The sequence below is a fragment of the Ipomoea nil genome, unplaced genomic scaffold (genome assembly GCF_001879475.1).
Source record: "Ipomoea nil cultivar Tokyo-kokei standard unplaced genomic scaffold, Asagao_1.1 scaffold2480, whole genome shotgun sequence".
NCBI lineage: Eukaryota > Viridiplantae > Streptophyta > Magnoliopsida > Solanales > Convolvulaceae > Ipomoea > Ipomoea nil.
This window is the reverse complement of record NW_017618908.1, coordinates 5751187-5779152: the sequence shown is the minus strand read 5'-3', so window position 1 is coordinate 5779152 and position 27966 is coordinate 5751187. Positions and strand designations below refer to the sequence as shown.

At 37.3% G+C, this 27966-nt stretch overlaps 1 protein-coding gene and 1 pseudogene across 2 annotated transcripts in view; both read left to right on the top strand.

Moving 5' to 3' along the window:
* LOC109152627 (purine permease 1-like) overlaps positions 1-27173 on the top strand; it is a 30234-nt gene extending 3061 nt beyond the window's left edge. The window contains exons 2-3 of one of the 2 annotated variants that reach the window (XM_019300268.1): positions 7443-7772; positions 27079-27173. In XM_019300268.1, coding sequence (XP_019155813.1) covers positions 7443-7772 — 330 coding nt within the window. In that variant the 3' untranslated portion in view covers positions 27079-27173. Of the gene's footprint in view, positions 1-7442; positions 7816-27078 lie in introns of those variants that run through there. The other variant, XM_019300267.1, reaches the window with a different exon arrangement.
* Positions 22833-26957, top strand: LOC109152628 (annotated as a pseudogene).
* Positions 27174-27966: the final 793 nt, after the last annotated feature.

Here is a 27966-nt window from a genome sequence, read left to right as displayed (position 1 = left end):
AAATAGATCCTACACAGATGGTTAAGGACAAGGTCAATATAACAATTATTGACTTATACTAATAATATATAATATATGCTAATACTCCCCCTCAAGCACAAGGTTGTAACGGAATAACATTGAGCTTGGTACGTAGATCCCCGAAACGTTGCGCAGCTAGCGGTTTGGTGAAGATATCAGCCAGCTGGTCTTTCGTCGAGACAAAATTGACTTTAAAATCCCCGGAGGATACTTTATCACGTACAAAGTGATAATCCACCTCAACATGCTTGGTCCTTGCATGAAAAACTGGGTTAGCGCAGAGATAGGTGGCGCCTAGATTGTCACACCAAAGGGTGCCCGGAGTCTCTGAGTGTAACCGGAGCTCACGTAGTAGGGACACTACCCAGGTTACCTCTGCCGAGACGTCCGCAAGGCCTTTGTACTCGGCTTCAGTTGACGACCTGGCTACAGTGCGTTGCTTCCGAGATACCCAAGAAACAAGGTTGGTCCCGAGGAAAACTGCATAACCACTTGTAGACTTTCGATCAACCGGACAGCCTGCCCAATCCGAGTCTGAGAAAGCATGTATGTCGGAGGATGGTGAAGGAGATAGACGCAATCCAAGATCCAGCGTCCCTTTTACGTACCGTAGAACCCTTTTGAGAAGACCCCAGTGTTCATGTGTGGGTGCATGCATGAATTGGCAGAGTCTGTTCACGGCAAACGACAGGTCCGGTCTAGTGATGGTGAGATACTGCAGAGCACCAGCAAGCCGTCGATACTGAGTAGGGTTGTCATAGGGATCAGTCGAAGGTGTAACAGCTTGAGTTGTGGCGGCAGGAGTTGCGAGCGGTTTGCAGTCAGTCATGCCTGCTCGATTTAAAAGGTCCTTCATGTAACGACGATGTGATAAGAGTATGCAGTCCCCTGCGGATATGGTTTCTATGCCAAGAAAGAAACCCGGTGTTCCAAGATCCCGAATCTTGAAAGTGGACGCCAGTCTTTGCAAGAGAGTGTCTACCAATGTGGAATCATTACCCATCATGATGATGTCATCCACATAGACAAGCAAGAAGACACGTGAATCCCCAGTGGAGTAGTGGAAGAGAGAAACATCCGTTTTGGATGCTACAAACCCTGCAGAGAGTAAGAAATCATGCAGACGGCGAAACCAGGCCCGTGGGGCCTGCTTTAGCCCATATAAGGATCTTTGTAAACAGCAGACATGTTCCGGATGGTCCGGATCTTCATAACCCGGGGGTTGACGCATGTATACTGTCTCAGCCAGATGGCCATTGAGAAAAGCGTTGTGGACATCCAGTTGCCGCATAGTCCAGGCCCGAGAGACTGCGAAAGAGAACAGAATGCGGACTGTAGTCGGCTTGACTACTGGGCTGAATGTTTCAAAAAAGTCTTCACCAGAAACTTGATTGAAACCCTTTGCAACAAGGCGTGCCTTGTAGCGTTCCACTGAGCCATCGGCCTTTCGCTTGGTGCGAAACACCCATTTGCACCCGATCACATTCATGTTGGGTGTCGGAGGGACCAGCCGCCACGTGTCATTGTGTAGCAAGGCGTTGAATTCTTGGTCCATGGCGTCACGCCATTGTGGATGACCAATAGCTTGCGTGTAACAGGTGGGATCCGGTGGATCAGTTGTTGCGGTTAAAGCTTGAAGTTGCTCACCGGTGCCTTTAGTCATGTGCCGCAACCGCATCACATGATCCCGTGGTCCCGGTGGTCTTTTTGGGGCCCTTTTTCTGGTGGCCCGAACTTGTGGTGGAGCTGTGGCGGTACAGCGCATCGGTGGTGCCGGGGGTGGTCCACCTGTAGTTCCTTGTATGACCGGACAAGAAGCCCATGGTTGGCTTTCTGCGACTGGTGGTGTTGTGTCCTGTACTGAAGAAGCAGTTGCAAAAGGAAACACATTTTCATCAAAGCGCACGTGGCGACAAATATAGGTCTTGCCTGTGTTTATGTCCATGCATCGGTAACCTCTAAAGGAAGCTGGGTATCCTAAGAAGACACACGGGGCTGAGCGATACTCTATCTTGTGCCGATTGTATGGCCGTAGATAGGGAAAGCATAAGCACCCGAAGACACGTAGAAAGGTGTATGTAGGTGGTGTTTTATATAGACGGTAGTGGGGTGTATCAAACTGTAGGGCAGACGACGGAAGCCGATTGATTAGATATGTAGCTGTTTCAAAAGCGGAATCCCAATGTCGCAATGGGACTGAGCCTTCAGCTAAAAGCGCAAGCCTAGTCTCTACAATGTGTCGGTGCCGGCGCTCAACTCGGCCATTTTGCTCATGCGTATAGGCACATGACTGTCTGTGCACTATACCCAAGGCATTAAACGTAGCATGCAAACGACGGTATTCTCCGCCCAAGTCGGACTGGATGGACTTGATAGAACGTGAAAACAAACGTTCTACCATTGTCATAAATAGCTCAAAAACCTTATAGATGTCAGTTTTGAGACGAGAGGATAATACCAACAATATCTGGTATGATCATCTACAAAAAGAACAAAATACCGGAAACCTTCCGCAGAAACAACGGGCGCGGGACCCCAGATATCAGTGTATAAAAGATCTAATACATTGCTACTGGAATGCTCAACCCTATCTAAAGGAAAACGAGATGCTTTCCCCCGCTGACACGACGAACATATGGCTGTGGAACTCGATTTATTTGAGGACACTGGACAATTATGTAGAACCCTTTGTAGTGCCTGATTATGAGGATGCCCGAGCCGGCAATGCCACACCTGAGAGGACGCCCGGGCCGTTATGAAACCAAAATGAGACCGCGGAATTGTGAGATTGTACAAACCCCCCGAACTAGGTCCTTTAAGAAGTATGGCTTTGGTGGTGCGATCCTTCACAACAAAGAAATCAGGATGGAATTCAAAGAAACAATTATTATCGTTAGTAAATTTATTAACCGATAATAACGAAACTGACAATTCTGGAACATGTAATATATTTGAGACACGTAAGGATTTAGACACAGCAGGAATGATAGCATGACCAACACGAGCAATACCTAGACCCGTGCCATTACCAACGCGTAGAACGTCTGATCCGGTGTACTCCTCGGACTGCCCAAGCAAACCAACATCCGGCGTCGCGTGAGAGGTAGCCCCGGTATCCGGATACCATGCGGCTGTCTCCGGCACCGGTTCACCTGCAATGGCAACGTGAGCCTGTGGCGGTGCTTCGGAATAGCGACGATAGCAGTGCAGAGCTGAGTGGCCGTACGCCCTGCAAATCTGACAGCGAGGACCACGACCACGGCCACCTCCGCGATTCTGTCCTGCACGCTGTCCTCCCCGGTTCTGGCCGCCTCGGTGATTCCGGCCACCTCCCTGCCCAGACTGTCCACGGCCTCTTCCGGCATACATGGCCGCCGGCGACGCATTCTGGACTGTCGGATATTCATCAGAGTGGATGAATTGTTGGGCCTGTAAGTAGTCAGCGAGCTGGGGTATTGATACTGCATTGCCGGACACTGCAAGGGTGGCTGCCATGGCCCTAAATTCCGGTCGCAAACCTCTAAACACATAGAGGTTTTGCTCCTCAAGTGACACTGGTCTTCCGGCAAGGGCGAGGTTCTCCACCAACAATTGAGCCTGGCCGAGATACTCGGCTGGCGTCTGATCACCTTGGCGCAACGTCTGAAATTGCCCAAGTAAATTAAGGCATCGCACACGCGTGGATGATCCGAGAGCTGTTTCGATCGCACGCCACACTCCGCGAGAAGTCGCCTGCCCCACGGCTAGATACATCACTTCCTCTGAGAGAGAGGAAATTAACAATGAGAGAATCGCCTGGTCTTGTTGGATCCACGCAGCATACGCCGGGTTGGCTGTGGAAGAAGCCGCTTCATCGGAGGCTCCGGGAGACGGCAGGAGGATCGGCGATGGACATGGGGTATCACCATCAACGTACCCGATCAACCCTTGGCCGCGCAAAAATGGCACAATCTGAGTCCTCCAGAACAGGTAGTTGCAGTTGGTGAGTTTAAGGGATACAAAGTGGTGCGCAGAGTTGAGGGATGTGGGGGTTGCCGGCGTGGGAATGGTGGTGGCCGTGAGGGTGCGTTCGGAGTTGGAAGTCGACATGGTCGACGGAGGGATCGAAAACAGATCAAAAAAGGAAGAGAGATTTTAGGAGTGAAACTTGGCAATCTGATACCAGATGAGTTTAGGAACGAGTGTTTCATTCAATTACAGTAACAAACTGATAAGGTTACAAGATATACTACTAGTAAATAGATCCTACACAGATGGTTAAGGACAAGGTCAATATAACAATTATTGACTTATACTAATAATATATAATATATGCTAATAGTAACGCCCAGGTCCTTAAATTCTCGAACCCCAAAACAATCGATTACCAATTCCCCCACTGTTAGAGCAGTATTGGTATTGAAGACAACACTGGATTTATCAAATATTATGAGTTGTCCCAACGCCACACAGTACCCATCCAAACACTCTTTGATTTTTAGGGCTTATTGCTGGTTTTCCGTAAAAACAACAAGCTGTCGTCAGCAAAAAAATAGGTGCGTGACAGACGGGGCCCCCCGCGCCACCCTTACCCCATGAATATCACCACTAGCCTTCGCTTGCTGTAAGAGAATTGATAAAGCCTCAGCACACAGGATAAAAAGGTACGGGGATAATGGATCCCTTTACCGGATTCCCCGAGTGGGGCAAACAGTGCCCACAGTTTCCCCGTTAACCTAGATTGAGTAATTAACGGTAGTAACGCATAAAATCAATGTTTTTACCCATTCCCGATTAAAACCCATAGCCAGTAACATCCCCTCTAGGAAACCACACTCCATTCTGTCATACGCTTTAGCCATATCTAGCTTCAGCGCCACCTACCCCATAGCCCACTTACTTTCCTCCTCAGAAAATGACACACTTCCCCAGCTACTATAATATTGTCAGTCAACAGTCTCTCGGGGACAAACGCACTCTGAGACTGCGACACAGTATGGCCCAACACGCCCTTGAGCCTATTAGCCAACATCTTGGCCAAAACTTTGTACACGGCGTTACAAAGTGCTATCGGGCGCAAGTCAGATACTTTCTCTAGAACTTTCTTTTTAGGTAATAACATAATGTTGGACACATTCAAATCCCGAGGGAAGCTGCGGTTGGCAACACAACTTAATACAAACATGGACAAATCATGGCTTAATACGGGTTAGAAATGTTGGTAAAAGGCCGGCAACATGTCATCCGGTCCCGGAGCTTTCTCCGGTGCCATAGAGAATAAGGCAGCTTTCACGTCCGCAACCGTGAACGATTGTGACAGAGAGACATTCATCTCGTTCGTGACACGCCACCGAATACGGTGAAGGAGGTTCGAACTACTATTCCCAGAGCAGAAAATAATATTAAAGTACCTTAAAATTTCATTATGCATTGCCACCCCTTCCTTCCACTCCCCGTTTGGTCCTTCACCCGTTGTAAGAGGTTGCGTCTTCTCCGACCAGTAGCCGCCTTGTGGAAGTAATTCGTATTCAAATCCCCATGTTTTAACCAAAGTTGTTTTGATCGTTGCAACCAAAACAGTTCTTCCTGCTTCAGTAGAGTATCTAGCTCCAGTTCAGCCGCCGTGAACTCCCCTACTGCCTCTGTAGATTTATTTTCCTTCAATAACGCCAGTCAACTCCTTAACCTCCTTATTCGACTCCCAAACTATCTGAAGTGCTCCCCTCCCCACCCCCTCAAGCGTTGGTCGCAAATGGTAATACGTTGCTGAAAATCCATTCCCACAGTTTGGTGCCATGCCGCCTCGACCATCTTTGCGCAGCCTTCCTCGAGCGGCCAGGCTGATTCAAACTTAAACGAACTTATGGCTGCTCGCACCGGCTTCATTTCCAGGTCGAGGAAAATGGCAGTGTGGTCTGACGATAGTGTATACAAATTACGGACCAAAGCCTCTTCGAACACCTCCATCCAATCCACTAACACCACCGCCCTGTCTAACCTCTCCTCCACGCACGACTTTGTTCCCCGACCTTTCTCCCTCGTGAATTGTTCCCCCCGTCATTCCCAGGTCACTAAGCTGGCAATCGCTTAATGCATCGTTGAAACCCTAAATGAGGGCCTCCGGATGAGAATGCTCACCCCGTTTTTCAGAGAGACAAGCAATGTCATTGAAATCTCCCACAACAACCCAACGAAGCGGTGATCTATCCTTAAGTTGTTATAAAAGATCCCATGTAACATGTCTTCTTTCTCTATCCGGATTACCAAAGAAACCAGTTAACCTCCACACCGGCTTGCCTGGAAGCGTGACTTCTTTGTCTATATGGTTGTTGGAGAAGCTCAGCAGCGAAGCCGCCTCCGCATCCCTCCACAACAGAGCTAGACCACCTCCCAAGCCCACACGATCCACAAAAAACTGCCCCTTCAAAACCCAACTTCATTCTCACCTGTTCCACCTTGCTCCCATTTGCTTTCGTCTCCATTAAGAAGACGAAAAAGGGTCGCTCCTTAGACACTATGCCCAAGAATTCATGAACTGTCCAGGTGCCACCCAAATCCCGACAATTCCAACTGAATATACTCATTTGGCCTTCGCCGAATCTATCATCGATAATGTACATTGTGTTTCTCCTACCCTACCTCACCAAATAGAGTTTTCCCCTGGTTAGCCCCTATTGGTTGGATTGGAACTCTATTTTTTCTCAAATTAAATTTAAAGAAAACTTTTTCAATCCAACCAAACATGCTCTAGGGGTAACCCCAATTGAAGCATGTGTTCCATTTCAACTATAAGCCTAAACTGATAGTTGGATTGCACATTTATGTTTATGTTATATTATATGCTCACAACCCCAGACAAATTGGTCAGGTCAAGTATATTAATGGAATGCAATAAGTCAGCAAGCGGCAAGAGGGCAAAGACACTTTTTCGATCATGATCTACATTGCAATGAAGATTATGAATAAACGTTAATTTTTAATATAGTGAAAGTTTTTTTTTTTTTTTTTTTTTTTTTTTTTTTTTTTTTTTTTTTTTTATGTACGGAAGGTCAGGATGCAAAAAATAAACATTTAATGTATTAAAAATGTCTCTTATGTCAGTGGTCCACCTTACAAGGTGAACCATGGTCCATGGTATAATGTTTAGCTAGATTATTGATTTAGTAACCACAATGTTCTAAATTCGGCTCTTAGTAAAAGTGACATATTCACCCTTCTTGGTTTGAGGTGGTCACCTATGACAATCTCCGTTTATTAGTGCCCATTTTTGAGTAGTGACAGTGAATTTCCCTTATAACCCAAAAAAATATAAAAATAGTTTCAATCTACTATTGAACATATGTAATATATATGATTCAGTTTGACTAAAGTTGTCATAAGAAAGTTTGGTTACATACATTATATTGTTGGAATGAGAATTATATTATTAGCGTTACATGCAGGCGATCCCGAAGGAGGCAAGAGAGTTTGAACTGGGTGAAGATAAGTACTATATTGTGGTAGCATGCAGCGCCGTGGTTTGGCAATTCTTCTTCATCGGCTCCGTCGGGGTCATCTGCTACGGCTCCTCGTTGTGGTCGGGCGTTATAATCACCGCCACCCTTTCCGTCACCGAGGTATTCGCCGTCGTCTTCTACGGCGAGAAGTTCCGAATCCAAAAGGCCATTTCTCTTGCCCTTTCCCTTTTGGGATTTGTTTCCTACTTCTATGGCGAAATCAAAAGTAGCAGCAAGAAAGAGGAGCTACTTCAAATTCCGGAAAATAATATATGAGATCGATTAGACTGCATGTGCAAATTGTATATTTTAGAACAAATGTGTATTATTATGTCTTATATATGTTTTAATATTAGTATATTACGTAATAAACAATTTGAACAAGTCATCATCATGCTAAAATAGTAAATAATAACCCGTACGGGTTCAGCTCAATTGTTTAGTGGACAGTATTTGAGACAAAATAGTAAATAATAAAATCACAATTATATTAAGAAAGTATCTAAATGTGGGAAATTTTGAATTAAAATGTCATTTAAAGTGGTCTACTTTTGAGTATTGGGTTGGATCCAAGTGGATTCGAATTTTTCTAAATGAGAAGTTTAGTTTGATATATTATACGTACAAAAGAGTCTTTTTAGAAGTACTTGACTTGTCTTGGACGTATCTTCTTCGGATTCCCTTCTTTCGAGTCCCCTCTTTCCGACTGCTTGCTTCCGAATTGTCTCCTTCCGATTTCTTTCCCTTCCGGTTAGAATCTTCCAAATGATGATGATGATGATATTGTCTATTTACTTATGTCACATATTACGTGTCATATCTCACAATCCCAAGAGAATGACAAACTTTTCGTGCTCCCATCAGTCTCATAGGAGACTCGCTCTTTATTAAAAATTAACATTTTTTTTCTTTTGAGCTTAAGGTATTGAATTTATAAATTGTAGTTAACATATTATATATCTACTGTTGACTCAAAGTATTTTGTCAAAGTTATGTGCAAAAAGAATTCCAGTTCTATAAAGGAATATCAGTACTAAGAGGAATAGTTATTGAAGAATACTAGTTCTAAGGGGATTTGTTGTTGAAGATTTTCTAGTTCTATTTTGATTAGGAATAGTTTGTTATTCACGAATCTGTTAGGAATAGCTACTATAAATAGGGGATGTCCTTTATTGTAGACCTCAAGCATTCAACATTAATCTTGTGAGGTACGAGATTCTTTGAGAATAGGATACTAAATTCCCCTAGAAAGTAGTACATGTGTTTAGGTTTCAATAGTTTGGTAGGAAAGATCATTCTATTGTGTAATCTCAGGTTCCAAACAGTGTACTTTAAATATTGAGCTTTTAGTGGATTTAGGCAAGTTCTCAAATTGAGAAGTGCCTCGCAGATTAGGGTTGTTTGCCCGAACTGCGTTACAAATTGTTTGTGTTACAACTTCAGTTTCGGTGCTGCGCTTTACAAATTTTCAATTGGTATCAGAGCCAAACTGCTTAAATTATTAGCAGGATCCTAATGGAGTTTCCCAGAGAAGGACTGTCAAGCACCAGGCCCCTTGCTCTCTTTGGTACAAATTTCTCCTACTGGAAAGCTAGAATGAAAATCTATATTTTGGCACAAGGAGAAGGAGTTTGGGAAGCCGTTGAGAAAGAATGGAATAATCCAGTTGATGATAAAGGTAATCAAAAACCTAAAGCAGAATGGAATGAAGAAGAGCGAAGAGAATATAATTACAATTCAAAAGCAATGAATGCCATATATGGAGCGGTAAGTGAAGATACTTTCAAACTAATCGCTACCACTGGCATAGCTAAAATTGCATGGGATATACTATGTGATCATCACGAAGGAAATACTTCTGTTAAGCAATCCAAGCTGCAAATGATACAAACACAGTTTGAGAATTTAAAAATGGAAGAAGATGAGGATATCTCACAGTTTAGTGCAAGAGTTTTAGGGATTGCTGGAGATGCGTTTAACCTAGGCGAACCTATTCCTGAACCTAGGCTCGTCAAAAAGGTCCTACGTTCCTTACCTGAGAGATTTATGATAAAGGTTACAGCCATCCAAGAAAACAAAGATCTAAACACCTACAAACTCAGTGATCTAATGGGAAATCTTCAAACATATGAACTTGAGATATTGCAAAAAGGGAAAAATAATGACAAAGGAATTGCGCTCCAATCAAAGCAGAAAGAGAGTCCAGAAATTGATACTGAAACCATGGAACAATCAATTGCTCTCCTAACAAAGAATTTCAACAGAGTTCTCAAAAAATTCAACAAATTTAGAAGCAAAAGTGCTTCAATCAATCAAGGGAACTTCCCAACTGGACAAAATCAATCTATTTCAAAAGGAAGGGAGAGTCTAAAACCTGAAGGAATTCAGTGCTACGAGTGCAAAGGGTTTGGACACATCCAGTCAGAATGTCCAACATATTTTAAAAGGAAGAACAAAACATATGTGGCATCACTAAGCGATGACTCAGATAGTGAAGAAGACACCAACACTAATTTCGTAGCATTCACCGCAAATCATGAGAATGACAACGAAAACGAAAATATGCAAGAACTGCTAGAGTCATATACCCAATTGTATGCTAAATGGGAACAAATCATCAAAGTGAATCTAGAGCTCATGCAAGAAAATCAGTTTCTAAAAGGTGAAAAAGATAGAGAAGAAAAGCGCCTCAAAGAAACTCAAAATGAATTATTAGAATCTAAAAACAGAGAGGCCAAACTGTTACAAGAAATCAAGGCACTAGATGGAAGGCCTAGATCTCCAAATCCAGCGTCCAGTGAAAGCCACTCTTCTGAAAATCCTGAGGTGTCACAACATCACTTTCAACACCGAATGAGAATCAGATGTTATTACTGCCACAAATTGGGACACATAAAGGCATACTGCTTCAAAAGACAAAATGATCTCTATTACAGACAAAACAACAGAGATTGAACAGTACAAAGCAAAAATAATAGCAAGAAAGTATGGGTAAGAAAGGATCAAACACAAGCTGTTGCGTATACCTCATAAACAAGCCAAGAACAAAGTGTTTGGTATTTTGACAGCGGATGTTCAAGACATATGACAGGAAATCCACATTATCTTGAGAATATCCAGTACAAAAATGAAGGGCATGTCACTTTTGGAGATGGAGGAAAAGGACAGATTATCGCAAGTGGTACCTTGAATGTCCATGGACTGCCCAGATTACCAAGAGTCTTTTTGGTACAAGGACTCAAAGCAAACCTTATCAGTATAAGTCAACTGTGTGATGATGAACTCAAAGTAGAATTTTCCAAAGAGAATTGTAAAGTCTACAACCAAAAACATGAATGTGTTATGATGGGGAAAAGATCATCTGATAAAAGCTACACATGGGATAGTGATCTAACCTGTCATTAATCTACCATCAATCAAACACCAATGTGGCATCAACTAAGGGGGAGAAAGACAGAGACCAAGGTGTTTGCCAAAAATTTGACAAAGGGGGAGAATGTTGACTCAAAGTATTTTGTCAAAGTTATGTGCAAAAAGAATTCCAGTTCTATAAAGGAATATCAGTACTAAGAGGAATAGTTATTGAAGAATACTAGTTCTAAGGGGATTTGTTGTTGAAGATTTTCTAGTTCTATTTTGATTAGGAATAGTTTGTTATTCACGAATCTGTTAGGAATAGCTACTATAAATAGGGGATGTCCTTTATTGTAGACCTCAAGCATTCAACATTAATCTTGTGAGGTACGAGATTCTTTGAGAATAGGATACTAAATTCCCCTAGAAAGTAGTACATGTGTTTAGGTTTCAATAGTTTGGTAGGAAAGATCATTCTATTGTGTAATCTCAGGTTCCAAACAGTGTACTTTAAATATTGAGCTTTTAGTGGATTTAGGCAAGTTCTCAAATTGAGAAGTGCCTCGCAGATTAGGGTTGTTTGCCCGAACTGCGTTACAAATTGTTTGTGTTACAACTTCAGTTTCGGTGCTGCGCTTTACAAATTTTCATCTACCATTAACATATTATATAAATGTTGTTAACATATTATGTGCTTGTAATATCAATGTGTTTCTGATCCATTGTGAGGAAAAAAAAAGGAGGAAAAGGGAACAAAAATATCGTGATATATATATATATATATATATATATATATTAAATGAATTCGTTTTGGACTAGGTTCAATAATACACATGCATTATTGACCTTAGTTTACGATATAACAATTGAGTTCAAGTTGTAACTAAGCATATGGTTGGCCAGCTTTCCATTTCACACTAGAGAGAGAGAGGGAGAGGGAGAGAGAGAGAGAGAGTAAAAATCTTATAAGATATTTTTTGAAAAAATGTAGTCACTAATTAATACTTAAATCAAGAGAATTAAATTATTTTTAGAGTCATATGCTATAATTAAACACAATACAATAGTTCTTACAAAACACAAAGGTGTCCTAATTGATTCCTTTAACCAATATGATTTTATCTTAAATCATAATTAAATAAAACTACAAATAAATATGTTAAACAATTTTTTCTAACTCTAATACTATAATTATTTATTTTGAATTTTACAATTTATATTTATATTTCTTATTATTTTTAATCAATTTTAATATAATTATCATTTTAGTGTCGAGCAAATATATATATTGAATACTCATTTTTGCGCAAAACACGTGATATGACCAAACTCAAGTTTAACAATCATTATACCATGGACCATGATCCTCCTTATAAGATGGACCACTAACATAATGTTTATTTTTAGTATACTAAATGTTTATTTTTAATACATTGAATTTTTTTAATTTTTATTTTTATTTTTGTATACTGAAAGTTCATTATTTAGTATACTATCTAAAAATGAATTTTCAGTATATTAATAATAAACCTTTAGTATATTAAAAATGAATATTTAATCTGTGGTCTACATTGCAATGTGAATCATTGTCCATAGTATAATTTGCCTAAATTTAAAGATGATTAAAAGAAAAAAAAAAAAAAAAAAAAAAACTGCCTACCATGATTATCTTGGCAAATTATACCATGGACTAGGGTCCACCTTAATTGCAATGTGGAGTGTGAGCCCTAGTCTAAAATGATATTCATATTATATGTTTGCAGTTAACATATTATGTACTTTTAATTAACAAATTATGCACATATAAATAAATTAAAGACACATAATATGTTAATCGTAATACACATAATATTTTAATTATAATAAATACATAATTTATTAATTAAATACACATAATATATTAATTACATGCGTATAATCTGAATATTGTTTCGTATGGTCTACAATGGTATAACAATTGGCTCATCTTAGGAGGCTTGAAAATATTTAAAGTATTGTGGAGTGAGAAGCCCAATTTGATGGAGTTAATCAAACCAAAGAAGATTACTCTCTTCTATTCCTTCGCATGGTGGTGGCCCCCCCAAAAAAAAAAAAAAAAAAAAAAAAAAAAGACTAATTGAAGCTAGAGTGCATGGATTCTCAAGGCAATTTATATCGTGCACCAGGTACATTGCATTAGGGTGCACATTGCATTATGCGCTCTGATGTAAAATGAAGTCGTTTCGTTTTTTTTTTTTTTTTTTTTTTTTTTAGAATTCCGCTTTTCATGTTTTGCTATTAACTTTTTACAAAAAAAAAAAAAAAAAAAAAATCTCATGTTTCAAATGTACATAATTGTGTAATAGAATGTAAATAATTGTATAACAGATGCACATAATTGTATAACAGAATAAACATACTCTTTTATGAAAAGATAATACACATAATACATATACACACAAACTCTTAACATAATACACATAAACTTTTAACTCTTAAAAAAATCCCATATTTCGGATGTACATAATTGTATAAAATAATGTACATAATTGTATAAAAAAAAAGTACATAATTGTATAACAGAATGTACATAACTATACTAGTTCTTTTACGCGCTTTGCGCGAATGGATAATGCCCAATGATTATTTTTAAATAAGTATTTCAAAGTATATCAATGCAATATTATATCGGAGATGTTCATGCATAGGTAAATAAATATTGAATTTGTTTATTTAAATCAGTAATTTAAAGTATATAAATGCAAGATAATATATGAGAGATTGATTTTATTGTCACTAAAATAAATGTTTGCAACTTTTGTAGTAACGCTAGTCTAAATAAATACTACTTTTGGTTTAACTTTCTCTAATTCTTCTTAACTCTCTTTTGGGTAGCATTGTCATTGTCTTCATATTCAGTACTCCTTCTTTTTTCTTTTCTTTTTTTTTTTTTATATTTTTTTTATTTTTATTGGTAGTGTGTCATGTGCAATTGGGTTACGGGTGGTAGCATAAATTGATTCATCATGCAATGAGATTATGGTGTAGGAAGTTTTAGATAATGTAAAAAGAAGGACAATGGACAATGTAGTGAATATAATAAATTAATAAATTTGAAGGTAATGAATCTTTGAATTGTAGTAAATAAAGATAATATAACTAATGAAATTATATCTCTTTTTAATTTTTTTTAATAATGAATAATTTTTTAAATAAAGGCATTATAGACATCTAATTCTAAATTAATTAAATGCATATGTATTATTTTTTGTTGTAGCTACTACTTTATTTAATTTAATAAGAGTAATATAGTGGCGTACATACTTTTTCATCAACAATAATGAAATCATTGATTTTTTTTTTTTTAATTTACATTCGTTGTTGAGATAAATTGTTTTGAGAGTTTGTACAATTGTTACAATTCATGTCAATAGAGGATGATAATAAATAATTCAAAATATATAGTTACAATAGATATTGTTATAACGATATAGTAAAAATTAACTTACAAATTTCTTTAGAAGTTTTCATGCATTGATAAAATTCTGATGTGTAAACTTATTCAATTGGAGCCATTGGAATGTCAACATTGTCAATTCGTTAGAAAATGGTCCTACCGTTTTAGAGTCCATGTGTAATTGTATTTATGATCAACAACTTTGTAGTTAGGTCGCACATGCCTGACAATGATGTAAGAACAATTTTGGCTGATAAAAAAAAAATATATTATTTGTAAAGTAATTTACATTGTACCATTATAAAAATACATACAAAAAATATTAATATCATAACGACCTAAATCATACCAATAATGCAAAAGTATAATTGAAATATTAAGTTTTGTTCTGATTTAAATAATCAAAAGAAGATTAATTAAACGAAAAAAAAAAAAACTTAACCTATTTTTTTTTAATTCATAAAAATCAAATGATTTTTAACGTTCTTGATTTATAATCTTTGATGCGTAACTTTGAATGTTATGTATTTAGCCGGACTAATTATTTGAACAAAGTTTATGTTAAATTTTATATTATATATTTTTTAAAATATATTTTAACATATTCATAGTATATGTTTAACAATTATGCCAACTCTAATTGAGATGCGGTTCGAACCTAAGACCTTTCATATAGAAATTACTAAGTTAAAAATAATAAATAGTTAACGGAATATTCCGTTACTAAAGTTTATACTAACGAAATTTAGGATATTTAAGGGAAGAAAATAATATAATAAAGGGTAAATAAGAAAAATTATAAAAAAAATACTAAAATAAAAATAATATGAACCATTCATTTTAAGAAATAATACGACCGACATTTTTTTTTTGTTCCAGTTAAGGGCCTAACATTATTGGCTCTTATTAGAATTGTAGATAGATAGATGTAGATAACAGAATACAAATACACTCTGTCGCGTCAACTCCCTACACAACTTAATAAAATGATGTCGTTTTGGACAGGGTGGGCGCACATTTTTTTTTTTGGTTGCCCAAAGGTATCCCTCCAGTCGATAGCCGGAAGACTAATCCCTTGTCCCTACTGTCAGCACACTAAGTTGTAGGCCGGGGACTGGTCAAATGGTTTAGTCCATTCACATGGGAGGTGGGCGCACAATGCAGTGTGCGCCGTGTTGCACGATATAACGACTGGATTTTCAATCTTCATACGACTATTTTTGTAACAAAGTGATGAAACATTTGATTTGGGGCAATCATTATTGTGTCATTTGTGTGGACCATGTTCACACAGTTGTGTGAACCATATTATCAAATAATGTATATTCAGTATACAAATTTGTTTATATTTTAACCCTATGTGTTAATATAGCATAGACTAGTTTTTAAGTCCTCATTTATTAAAAATCAACTCATGTAACATTAGGTATAAAAGTTAATTTCCCATGCCATTTAAAGAAGACTTTTAATGAAATATTCTCTAGGGTGAAAATGCAACATGAATATAATGTAAGAACTTGGTTTTAAATTTTTCTAAATTTAATATACATGGGAGTTGTACTCTTTGAGGGATTTGCATGTGCACTTTGGGAGGTTCAATGGAAGTACCCTATGGCAAGCCGCGTAACGGGTGCCTAGGTAATTCTTCATTTTACTCTTTGTAAGCCTATTTCTAACCTTAGGGTGGTTTGTATTGGCATAGATGGTTGCTAATGATATAATATGCGATGGTATCACAATCACATTATATTTACTATTGGTAAAGTAATTGATTTGACTGAAAAACTTACATTTTTTAATAGCTGAAAAAGGGTCAAAAAATAAGAAAAAATAACTTAAATGTGCCAATTTAGAGAAGACGAGATTAAAATATAACACTTTTTAAAGTTGTACAATATAGGAAAAAAATCAGTTTCGACTTGAGTTTCTTGTGATGAACGCAAGTCGCAAATGAGTTTCACAAAATTTGAGTGATTTTTTTTTCTCGTCAAAATACGACAAACACAAGTGCTATTTGCGCTTGTCGAAGTGTATACAAGACACACAAGTAGCACTTGCGTGTCTAGTTCGTATACATACGAACGAGAAACGCATGTGGGACATGCGTTTCTCGTATTATACGCATCATCGCCAGCGGTGACCAGATGGGACACGGCGCTAACAAATAATACGAAACACGCAAGCTCCATCCGTACAGCCTCGTGCCATTTGACCTCTACTTCGAGTCTGGGTTTGTACCCCCTCTATGCCCTGGGTATGAACCCCCTCTATGTTCGGGGTATGAACCCCATCCGACTTTGCCCATCCCCTCTTAATAACGTATTTTTTGCCTCCCCTTGACTTGTTAATTTCTCTTTTCCTATATATCTTGATCCCTTAGCCGCATTTGTGCTCGATCTAACCCTCTAAACTTTTATCCCCTCCTATCTAGAGCCCTAAACCTTTGCCCCTTCGTCTAATTCATACCTCCAACCTTTGCTCCTTAGTCCAATCCATACTCCCAACATTTTTTCTTCTCTTTTTGTTTGTTCGTATGTAGACTCTAAAATCCTGAACCCTTTTCTCGCCGACCAATTTCTAAAAATTCGGTTTAGTTGAATCGGGCGAATGATAGCAAAAGAAAAAAGTTATTTTTTTATCTTGTCAAAAAAAAAGTGGGGGGGGGGGGGGGGAGGGTGGGGTTGAGGGGGATGTGCATTTGCTTGAAACAGTTTCTCAATAACAATTTTACGTGAGTTCGCATAGAGCCTTTGATTAAACCGTGCGTAAAATCGAGTTGGTGTGCATAACACATAAAAACAAGCCCCTTCTCTTCATCTTCTTTAGCCTCTTCTTCTTGGATTTTAGCCTTGGTTTCTTTACTCACAGTATCAGTCTCTTTGCTAGCATTAGACTTCGTTTCACAGACTCACAATATCAGTCTCTTTGCTAGCATTAGTCTTGGTTTCTTTATCAATCGTATTAGTCTCTTTGCTAGCATTAGTCTTCACTACAAAAAAAAAATGCGAAAGTAGCAACGGACCGATTCGTCGCTAAAGTGTTTAGCGACGGAATTTGTCCGTCACAAAAACACGCGTCGCTAGATTCTAGCAACGTAATTTATTTCCGTAGCGAAAGTTAGCCGTCGCTAAATTTCTTCCGATGACGGATTTGATGACGAAATTTGTGAAGAAATAGCAATGGATATTCCGTCGCTAGTTTCCTACCACGACGATCTGGTGATGAAATTTGCAAGGGAATAGCGACGGATTATTCCGTCGCTAAATATAGAATTGAAAATTTCCGTCTCTATTGTCCGTCGCTACATGTAACGATGGAAATTATCGTCGCTAATTTGTTTTTATTATTTGAATTGAATGCCATTTAACTACAACTTAGTGACGGAAATAACCGTCGCTAAATTTAACTACGAATTTGTCCGTTACTATTTCGTTGTCATTCTTTATTGTTATTAGATAATTAGCTACGAATTTATTACAATATTTGTCTGTCATTAATTTTTTTTAAAAAAAAATCTACCCGCTAATTAATATCGCATGCCTGCATTAAACCTATAACATAATATTTCAATAATATAATTATAAATATATTATATTAAAATATTCAAACCCAATAACAATAACATTCAAACTCAACCACATAGTTCTAATTTAACACAAAAGAAAAAGCAGTTATAGAAATCCCTAATACATTGCATTTACCCCAACTGGATATTGTAGTACATCACACACATGATCATTGATTTACAGTTTTCTACTATCCAAGTAAAGGTAGATTTTATGTTTATACTTCTCGCCTTCTTGATTGACTAATATTAGGTTCCTCATGCCTAATTTGCGCCCTTCCTCACCCTTTAGGCTTTTTTTTTTTTTTTTTTTTACCCAGAATTTTCACCGTCGAACATAGTAACTAATTCCTTTGCTGAATTGTAGGCACCTCTTTTGTATCAGATAGCTAGTCTGAAAATTTAAGACTGCTCTATTCCCAAAGTCAAGGATCGTTAGGCTCTAATCACTCTTTATACCTAGTCACGATTCCACTTGCTCAAATAAAATAATAAATCATTTAGTTAAAAGTCTTCATTATCCTAATTAATCCTAATAGGGCGTAGGGTGTTTGGTTGGAAGGATGGAATTATGAGAAAAATAAATTGTAATTCGATAGGAAAAGGATAAGGTGGAAATAAAGTAGAAACTCAAATTACATTATTTGGTATGGAGGAATAGCATTATTGTGAATTGAAAGGAAAAAAGCGATATAAAGACTAAAATCCCCTTGTATTATAATAATAATAATAATAATAATAATAATAATAATAATAATAATAATGGCAAAAGGGTCATTTTTTTCTCCACTGCTCCCTATGGGAGGCGGGGTCCAAGCATTCCAATTTCCAAAATGGAAATGATTACAATTTTCTCAAATTAAACACTGTAATTCGAATGACCAAAGAATTGTATTATAAATGAATCGCAAGTCAAACCGCCCATAAAAGAGCACTGACCAACAGAGTTTCTGGAGACAAATTAAATAACCAGCAATTATAAAAATTTAATTATTCCTAGCATTTAATAAAGACCCTGTCAATGTTGCTCCATTTTAAAGGAATTTAATGCTCTCCACGCACCCCACACTAATTAAAAAAATGTTACTTTTTGTTTTCAAAAAAAAAAAATGTTATTTTTACTGTTCTTGTTGTTGAATTATAAAGAACTAACCACAACCACAAATTTAATAAGTGGCTTATTGCACAGAAGTATATAGATAGAGGTAGGGAACAATCAATTGGGTAGCTCAGGATTTGCGCTTTTTTTTTTTTTTTTTTTTTTGCATAGACTTAGCTCATTAGTTCAGTAGGTGATATTTGAGAGAAGATGTCAAGGTTAATTCGAACCTCGGTGTGTAGATCCCTTGTGCGTACGGGCATTTGATAATGTCTGTTGAACCATATTGAGTCACCGTAATAATGTGATTTATATCATCCTAAATGTTCTATCGGACTGAGATTTAGAGGACCCTTGAAATTAGGAATTCAACCTTTTGGGAGAAGAAGAATTTGCCTCTTATATAGTCTTGAGGTGGGTTAATGGGAGTGGATGACTAAGTCGGAAAATCGAAAAAAAAAAAAAAAGATTTCCTCTTCTATAACCAAATTTAATATAACTTATTATAAATTAATTATTAATTTACTAACATTAAATTCATTAATATAAAAACTTAAAAGTGTATGCAGATAATAAATTAATTTATTAGTCGCACTAATGACTGAGTCACTAAACACAAAATGTTACAGGAAAGAAAAGAATACTGACTTATGTAATAACAATTTTAAGTAGTAAACAAATTCTTAATCCAGCATATAATTGATTAGTTGGCTTTGGGTCACATCAGAAATATAACCAAAAAAAAAAAGAATTGGTAATATTAAAATATTATATTTATGCCTACATCAACAGTGGTCTAGTTAATGAACAACTGGACTTAAAACTCTCTTACCATATCAGGGTGAGTTCCACCAATTTGCTCTAGGGGATGGGTTGGACTTTTAAGTTATCACGAATATATCGATCAGTGAGAAAATGTGGGGTTGTAATTTTTTTCCTCTTTTTATTTTATTCTAGATTCTAGATGTGTGATAGCCAGGCATTTTCCAAAAATATACTCCGGATAAAAGAGTAACCGAAAAATTTTACTATGATTTTTGTACTAGAATGTTAGAGCTAATTCCAACATTGATCCTCCAACTATCGTAATTTTTCGTAATTAGTTCTTGATTTTTAATTTAGACAATTTAGACACTTGACTATCAAAATGCTTTCAATATTTGTCCTTCCGTCAACACATGGTTAAGTAGATGTCAAATTGAGGGCTAAAATTGTCTTTTAACATGCTATGATCTGTGTTGAAATCACCATCATCCACCAGCTTGTCAAAGAAATCCTCATTCGTCCGATCCTCCACCTGAAATGGAGGATTCGAAGCCATCTGTTCAATTCACTCAAGCTCCAATCTTAACAAATTGCTACAAAATTGGTTTAAAAAAAAAAAAAAAAACTAACTAACTAACAAATCGCTACAAATTCCACAACACACTCAAATTTAGAGCTTTCCCCAATCAAATCCGAGCTCAAAATCCACCATCGCACACAGACCTCGCAAACCGACATCTAGGGTTCTTCAACTTCGAACAAACCAAAACAAAACGAAAAATTTTAGAACAAAAACGCTTGCTCATATCAAAGCGCCATAGAAAATGAAGAATCTAAAATCCAAATCTAGGGTTCTTCAAAAACGCTTGCCTCCCGTTTTGAGTCCAGAGGGTTTCTCTCTGCTTTTTGAGTCGGTAAGGCTTCCAAAATACGGCATGGCTTCCGTCTGTGGACGAAGGCGGGACATGGAAGATGCGGTTGCGGTTCATCCGTGGTCTTGCGGCATGGATCGCAAAAATAACAACGAATTACACTACTTCGCAGTGTATGACAGCCATGGATGCTCTCATGTAAATCTTTGCCATTCACCACCCCGCAGGTTCGCAACACACGCCAATAAATCAACACAGAGCATGTTAAAAGACAATTTTAGTCCTCAATTTAACGTCTACTTAACCAGGTGTTGACGGAAAGACCAATATTGGAAACATTTTGATAGTCAAGTGTCTAAATTGTCTAAATTAAAAGTTGAGGACTAATTGTGGAAAATCACGATAGTCAAAGGAACAATGCTGGAATTAACTCTAGAATGTTATGAGTTTGATTCTTGCCAACATCATTCTATCAATCAAACCCGTCATATAGAGTTTTTTAATGTGATTTATCTCTCATATGTGATTTTTGGGTTGTTTCATAGGAATGTGATTTACCTAATACACACCATTATGAAGTTGCTGTTGAATTTCTTCACCGCAATAATAATAATAATAATAATAATAATAATAATAATAATAATAATAATAATAATAATAACAACAACAATATAGAAAATAAATAAATAAATAAATAATAAATAGATAGATAGGTGTCAAAAACCCATCACTTGAAATAATGTTTTCTTTGAAATAATGTGTATGTGGAGGAGAGAGAATGCATTGAGTCTTTGTTGAAAGAGTTCGGTTTTTGTCAGCTATGTGGGCCGACCAAGAATGCAACAATTAAAGAAAGCCCCACGTGAGGCACCAATTCGCGCCCGTAAATCTTTATTTATTTATCCCCCCCCCCCCCCCCCCCCCCTCCCCCTCTTCACATTTTCTCTTTCCTAATCACAGGTAACAAAAAATTCCTAAAAAACTACAACTATCAGAGATTATAGGATTTACCTTAGGGGACATATGGTTCACGTAATCTTAAATTGCCCCATGTAATAGGATTACTTGGGGGTAAGTAATATGAGATTTTAGAAATGTAAGATTACCTGATGTGTTTGGTTAAAGTTGTAGGAATGTAACATTAACTTGTTTGGTTGAAGGTTATATTTTAGATTATATTACATCAATTACTTAAATGCCCTCATAGAAATTCAAAGGTGTAAATTGCAAGTCTTATTTTTTATTTTTTTTTCATAATTCAAAATTTAACAAAATAATAATAATAATAATAATAATAATAATAATAATAATAATAATAATGGAATGCATACTGTAAAGATGCAATTCAACAACAACAACAACAACAACAACAATAATAATAATAATAATAATAATAATAATAATAATAATAATAATAATAAAATGCGCAAGCTGTAAAGTCGTCACAGTAATGAATAAAAGAAGAGAAATAAATGAGGGCAGTTTTGAAATATTGAAAAATAATTTCACATTATCTAACAAAAATTTGATAATCAGATTACCTCAAATATACTCTCATTTCTTATGTGACAGTAATCTTACATTACTTTCCATCTCAGATTACCCAAGGTTGCAAAACTCGGCCGCCTAGCCGCCTAGGCGCTAGGCGGCACCGAGCCTTAGAGTTTTGGCCTAAAGGCGGCCAAAACTCGGCTGGCCGCTAGGCGGCCTGGGTGGCCAAACTCGACCGAGTCGATCGATTTTGTCCGATTTTGACCCTTTTTGACCGATTTTGTTCGATTTTGACCGATGTCGTCTTTCATTAATTATTGATTTTAATATTATTATGACATTATGACTTATAAATTATCATTAATTCATTTATTTAGATGTGTTATTTAAATGAACTTTGAAAACAACCTCATTAAAATTGTCGAACTACAAGTCTATTATTATTTTTTTTAATTTTTTTGGTGCCCGCCTAACGCCGCCTAGAATCCGCCTAGGCGCTAGGCGCTACCCAGCCGCCCGACTAGCGTCTAACACCTACTGCAACCATGAGATTACCTAAACCAAACATGATCATCTAAGATAAGTAACCTGAGATCCATTGAACCAAACCCCCTTAGGATTTTTAAGTTTGTGGTTAAAACATTTTTCTTGACTCAAAAGCTATATTATACAGTGACTCACCGCAAATTATATATAGTATGACATTCTGAAACATCTTACCAGCCTACCAGCTAAATATTCATTTCATCAATTTACCAAGATTGCTAAATTTTATTAAAATTTTTCAAGAAATGACAGTAAATGAGGGTAACAACGGCACCGGAAAACTCCTCCTCCTCCTCCTCAATTGCACTCTGCTAGGGATCGGCAACTGCGGCGGCCCCTTAACCATGCGCCTCTACTTCCTCCGCGGCGGCAACCGAATATGGTTCTCCAGCTGGATCAACACCGGCGGCTGGCCGCTCACCTTCCTCCCACTCGCCGCCGCCTACTTCCACCGCCGCCGCCGCCAAACCCGTCCTCATTACCCGCAACCTATTCGCCGCGGCGGCCGCAATCGGCGTAATCAACGGCCTGGACTCCTACCTCTACGCCTACGGCATGTCGAAGCTCCCCGTCACCACCCAGTCCCTCATCTACGCCACCCAGCTGGCCTTCACCGCCGCCTTCGCTTTCCTCCTCGTCCGGCAGCGCTTCACGGCCTTCACCCTCGCCGCCGTCGCCCTGCTCACCGTCGGCGCCGGGATTCTCGCCGACGGTGCCAGTGCCGACCGGCCCGCCGGAGAGTCGCGCAGAGAGTACATTATCGGGTTTGTGGTGACGGTTTTAGCGGCGGCGCTTTATGGGTTTATACTGCCGTTGATCGAGCTGACGTACGTGAAGGCGAGGCAGGCGATAACGTATGGTTTGGTTCTGGAGATTCAGGTGGTGATGTGTTTCTTCGCCACCGCGTTTTGTACGGTCGGGATGCTTGTCAACAAGGATTTCCAGGTGATCTCCGTCACATATTTCTTCTTCCTTTTATTTATTTAATTAATTGATTATAATTAGATAAGATTAATAAATTCATGCCAATATTTTAGTATAGGATTAAGGGTCAAATAGACCACTCAATTGCACACCACATTGTAATTGGACCATCAAATTAAAAAAAAAAATGCAATTAGGTGTCTAAACAACGCAAATTCATGTAATTCAATACAAAAATTGACTTGTTTACCTGTGAAGGCAGTTATCGAATTTAAAAATATTTTTTTAATATTTTTAAATAAAAATTAAAATAAAATAATAATAATAAAAAAACCTTCGTCTCCGGCGGAAATGAAGGAGTTGCTTCGTCTTGGGCCGTCTCCCCGGCCATGGAGACGGCCTGAGACGAAGCCACCTTCGTCTCAGGCCGTCTCCATGGCCGGGGAGACGAACTGAGAGTTGCCTGCCACTTCGTTTCCGGCGGAGACGAAATGGCGGCTTCGTCTTGTGTCATCTCCCCGGCATAAAGACGGCCCGAGACGGAGCCACCTTCATCTCAGACCGTTTCCCCGGCTAGGGAGACGGCCTGAGAGACGAAGATCCCTTCGTCTCCGGCGAAGATGACGTAATTTTTTTCGTTTGTTGTTCTTTTTTTTTTTTTTTTTTGGGGAAAGGGTCAAATAGGCCTTCAAACTTTAGCTTAAAAGTCAATTAGGCCCCTAAACTTTTTAAAGGTGCAATTACACCCATCAACAATTCATTTAAGTGCAATGAAGCCCAAAAACAAATTAATGACCTGCTATCACAGGTCATTAGGGTTCATGTCACCTTCCGGCGAATTTTCCGGCAAAAAAAAAAAAAAAAAAAAGTGACCGGCGAAATTTTTCGCAAATCTGGGTCGGTTGCTGGTCACATTTTTTTGTCAGAAAATTCGCCGGAAGGTGGTCTGAACCCTAATGACCTGTGATAGCAGGTCATTAACTTGTTTTTGGTCTTCATTGCACCTAAATGAATTGTTGATGGGTGTAATTGCACATTTAAAAAGTTTAGGGGCCCAATTGACTTTAAAGCTAAAGTTCGAGGGCCTATTTGACCCTTTTCCTTTTTTTTTTTAATTTTAATTTTAAAATTTTTTATTTAGAACTATTTAAAAAATATTTTTAAATTCAGTAACCGCCTTTCTAGGCAAACAAGTCATTTTTGGATTAAATTGCATGAGTTTACATTGTTTAGCGATCCAATTATATATTTTTTTAGTTCGATGACCTAATTGCAATTAACTTTGTAATTGAGTGACCTATTTGAACCTTATTACTTTAGTATATTATGCAAGCAAGGATGTAATTGGTTCATTCCTACTGACAAAAATGTGGTTATCTTAATCTCTATAATTAGAAACATCTTTGTGGTTATCTTAATCTCTATAATTAGAAACATCTTTTGGCTAATGTTCTTAGGAATGCTCGCACTAATACGTTAATATTTGAGGGGAAATGATATTGAAATTCAATAGAAATGAAATTAACAGGCCAGGTAGATTGACTATATTGTTTGGTTAATGTAAAAAAAATTACATGATAACAAATAATTAGTATAAATACTAAAACGTCTCTACACAATGATAATGATAATAAGGAGAAAATTGTTCAAATCATATGATACTTTCTTTCCAACTTTCATAGAAAGCAAAATACTACCCCCTCTCATTTGAAAAACGTTTTTCTCAAAAATAAGGAAAATAGGAAAACGTTTTCCATGAACCAAACTGAGGAAAATTCCATTTTTTCAAATTTAAAGAAAACTTTTTTCATCCAACCAGACATGCTCTAGGAATAACCCCAGACAAATTGGTCAGGTCAAGTAATTAAATTAATGGATCATGGGTCTATTGATCTACATTGCAATGTGAATTATGAATGAACGTTAATTTTTAATATACTGAAAGTTCATTTTTTATGTACCGAAGGTCAGGACACAAAAATGAACATTTAATGTATTAAAAATGAATGAGTGAATTCTCAAAATGGTCATCCGACTATAGCGTTTTCTCAAATTAGTATCTTGACTTTTAATTTCCCCAAAGTGGTCCTCCAACTTTTCAATTTTAAGTCAAAATGGTCCTCCGTTAGCTTTGGCGTTAAGTTGGTGTTAAAATGAAGGGTAAAACTGAAATTTTATGTTTTGCACACCAATTTAAAGCAATCTGTGATTCCTTTCAGCAGTCTGCGCACATATTTCTTCAAATTAGGTTTTTGCTCTCCTAAATCTACAATCAAAATGTGGGATAATGACCTAGAAGGCCAGAAATCTTTGCATTGGGAAGTTTGTGGATGAAGTTGAAGATGAACTTTTTGGCCTTCTAGTTGATTATCCCACATTTTGATCGCAGATTTAGGAGAGCAAAAACCTAATTTGAAGAAATATGTGTGCAGACTGTTGAAAGGAATTACAGATTGCTTTAAATTGGAGTGCAAAACCTAAATTTCCAGTTTTACGCTTCCTTTTAACACCAAAGCTAAACGAAGACCATTTTGGCTTAAAATTCAAAAGTCGGAGGACCACTTTGGAGAAATTAAAAGTTAAGGGACCAATTTGAGAAAATGTCATAGTCGGAGGACCATTTTAGAAATTAACTCAAAATGAATCTTCAGTATATGAAAAATGAATCTTATGCCATGGTCTATGGTATAATATTTGGTTAGATTGTTGATTTAGTAACTACAATATTCTAAATTCGGCTCGGAGTAACAGTGATCTATTCACCCTTCTTGGTTTGAGGTGGTCACCTATGACAATCTAGACTTATTATCAATGCACATCGATCTTTGAGTAGTACCAGTGAATTTGTCTTGTAACCAAAAAAATTAAAAATATTTTCAATCTACTATTGAACATAAGTACAATATATGTTTCGGTTTGACTAAAGTTGTCATAAGAAAGTTTGGTTACATTATATTGTTGGAATGAGAATTATATATATTATTAGCGTTACATGCAGGCGATCCCGAGGGAGGCAAGAGAGTTTGAACTGGGTGAAGAAAAGTACTATATTGTGGTAGCATGCAGCGCCGTAGTTTGGCAATTCTTCTTCATCGGCTCCGTCGGGGTCATCTGCTACGGCTCCTCGTTGTGGTCGGGCGTTATAATCACCGCCACCCTTTCCGTCACCGAAGTATTCGCCGTCGTCTTCTACGGCGAGAAGTTCCGAATCCAAAAGGCCATTTCTCTTGTCCTTTCCCTTTTGGGATTTATTTGCTACTTCTATGGCGAAATGAAAAGTAGCAGGAATAAAGAGGAGGAGCTTCAAATTCCGGAAAATAATATATGAGATTAGACTGTGTAACTTGTACATTTTAAAACAAATGTGTATTATTATGTCTTATATATGTTCTAATATTAGTAAATGTAAGTGTACAAATGAATGTACACATAATTTAGTTTTGTCAAATTATGAGTTGGATTAGTTAGATTAATTATAAACTTTTATTATGGTGGTCTGTCCCTTCTTGGTGCTGCATCAGATAATCTGTGATTTAGAAAAATATTAAAAGTATACATCCATTACAGAGTTTGTTGTGGCAAAGGGGACTGAAAACGGTGATTGACGTTTTTGTCCTTTTAAATAACGGTTATTGGATGGCATTTGTAACAGATTAACAGTGTTGAAATGGAGGGCATTTTCATCCGTTTACCTATTGTACGCCTAATATACACTAAGAAATAGTTGAGGGACCATTTTTGGAAAAACTCTTTTATTTATTTATTTTTTTAATTTATTTTCATTTTTTTTAGACTTTATCAAATTAAAATTTTTGTAGGTTTTTTTCTCACAAATATAAATAGTTAAATTCTCTCAATCTAACCTCAAAATTTTTAATTTTATCTACCAACTTTTTTCATTTGTCTAAACATACAAAATTTTCCCATATTCCTATCAAGTTTTACAATAAGTTTCGTAAATTTCATAAATACTCATATAATTATTATTTTTATCTTTTTATGTTCACACACACACTACACTAAAAGTTCAATAGACAATCAATCTCTATGTATCACATTACATATTATTTTTATCATTGAAAAATACATTATTATTAAAAATAACCCTAAGAGTGCAAAATGTAGGGAAAATGTTGGACCGAAAGATAAGTTTTTCCAGTAAACTTTCTGGCTGAGCCGAAAAGTAATTAAAATCTCGTCTAGACCGGAAGATAAGTTTACTTCTCAGTCACACGGCCAAGGGTGCACTTCTAGGACAGATAGGTGCTTTTGGCACTTCTCAGAACTAAGAAGTATGCTTCACTTCTCAGTCAATGATAAAATGTTAAAAAATATTTTTGAAAAGTAGGTTTAACTTAGCCTGCAAGGCCATTAGTTCAATTCCAAAGTTAGTACAAACCATAGCTACCATTTCCAAA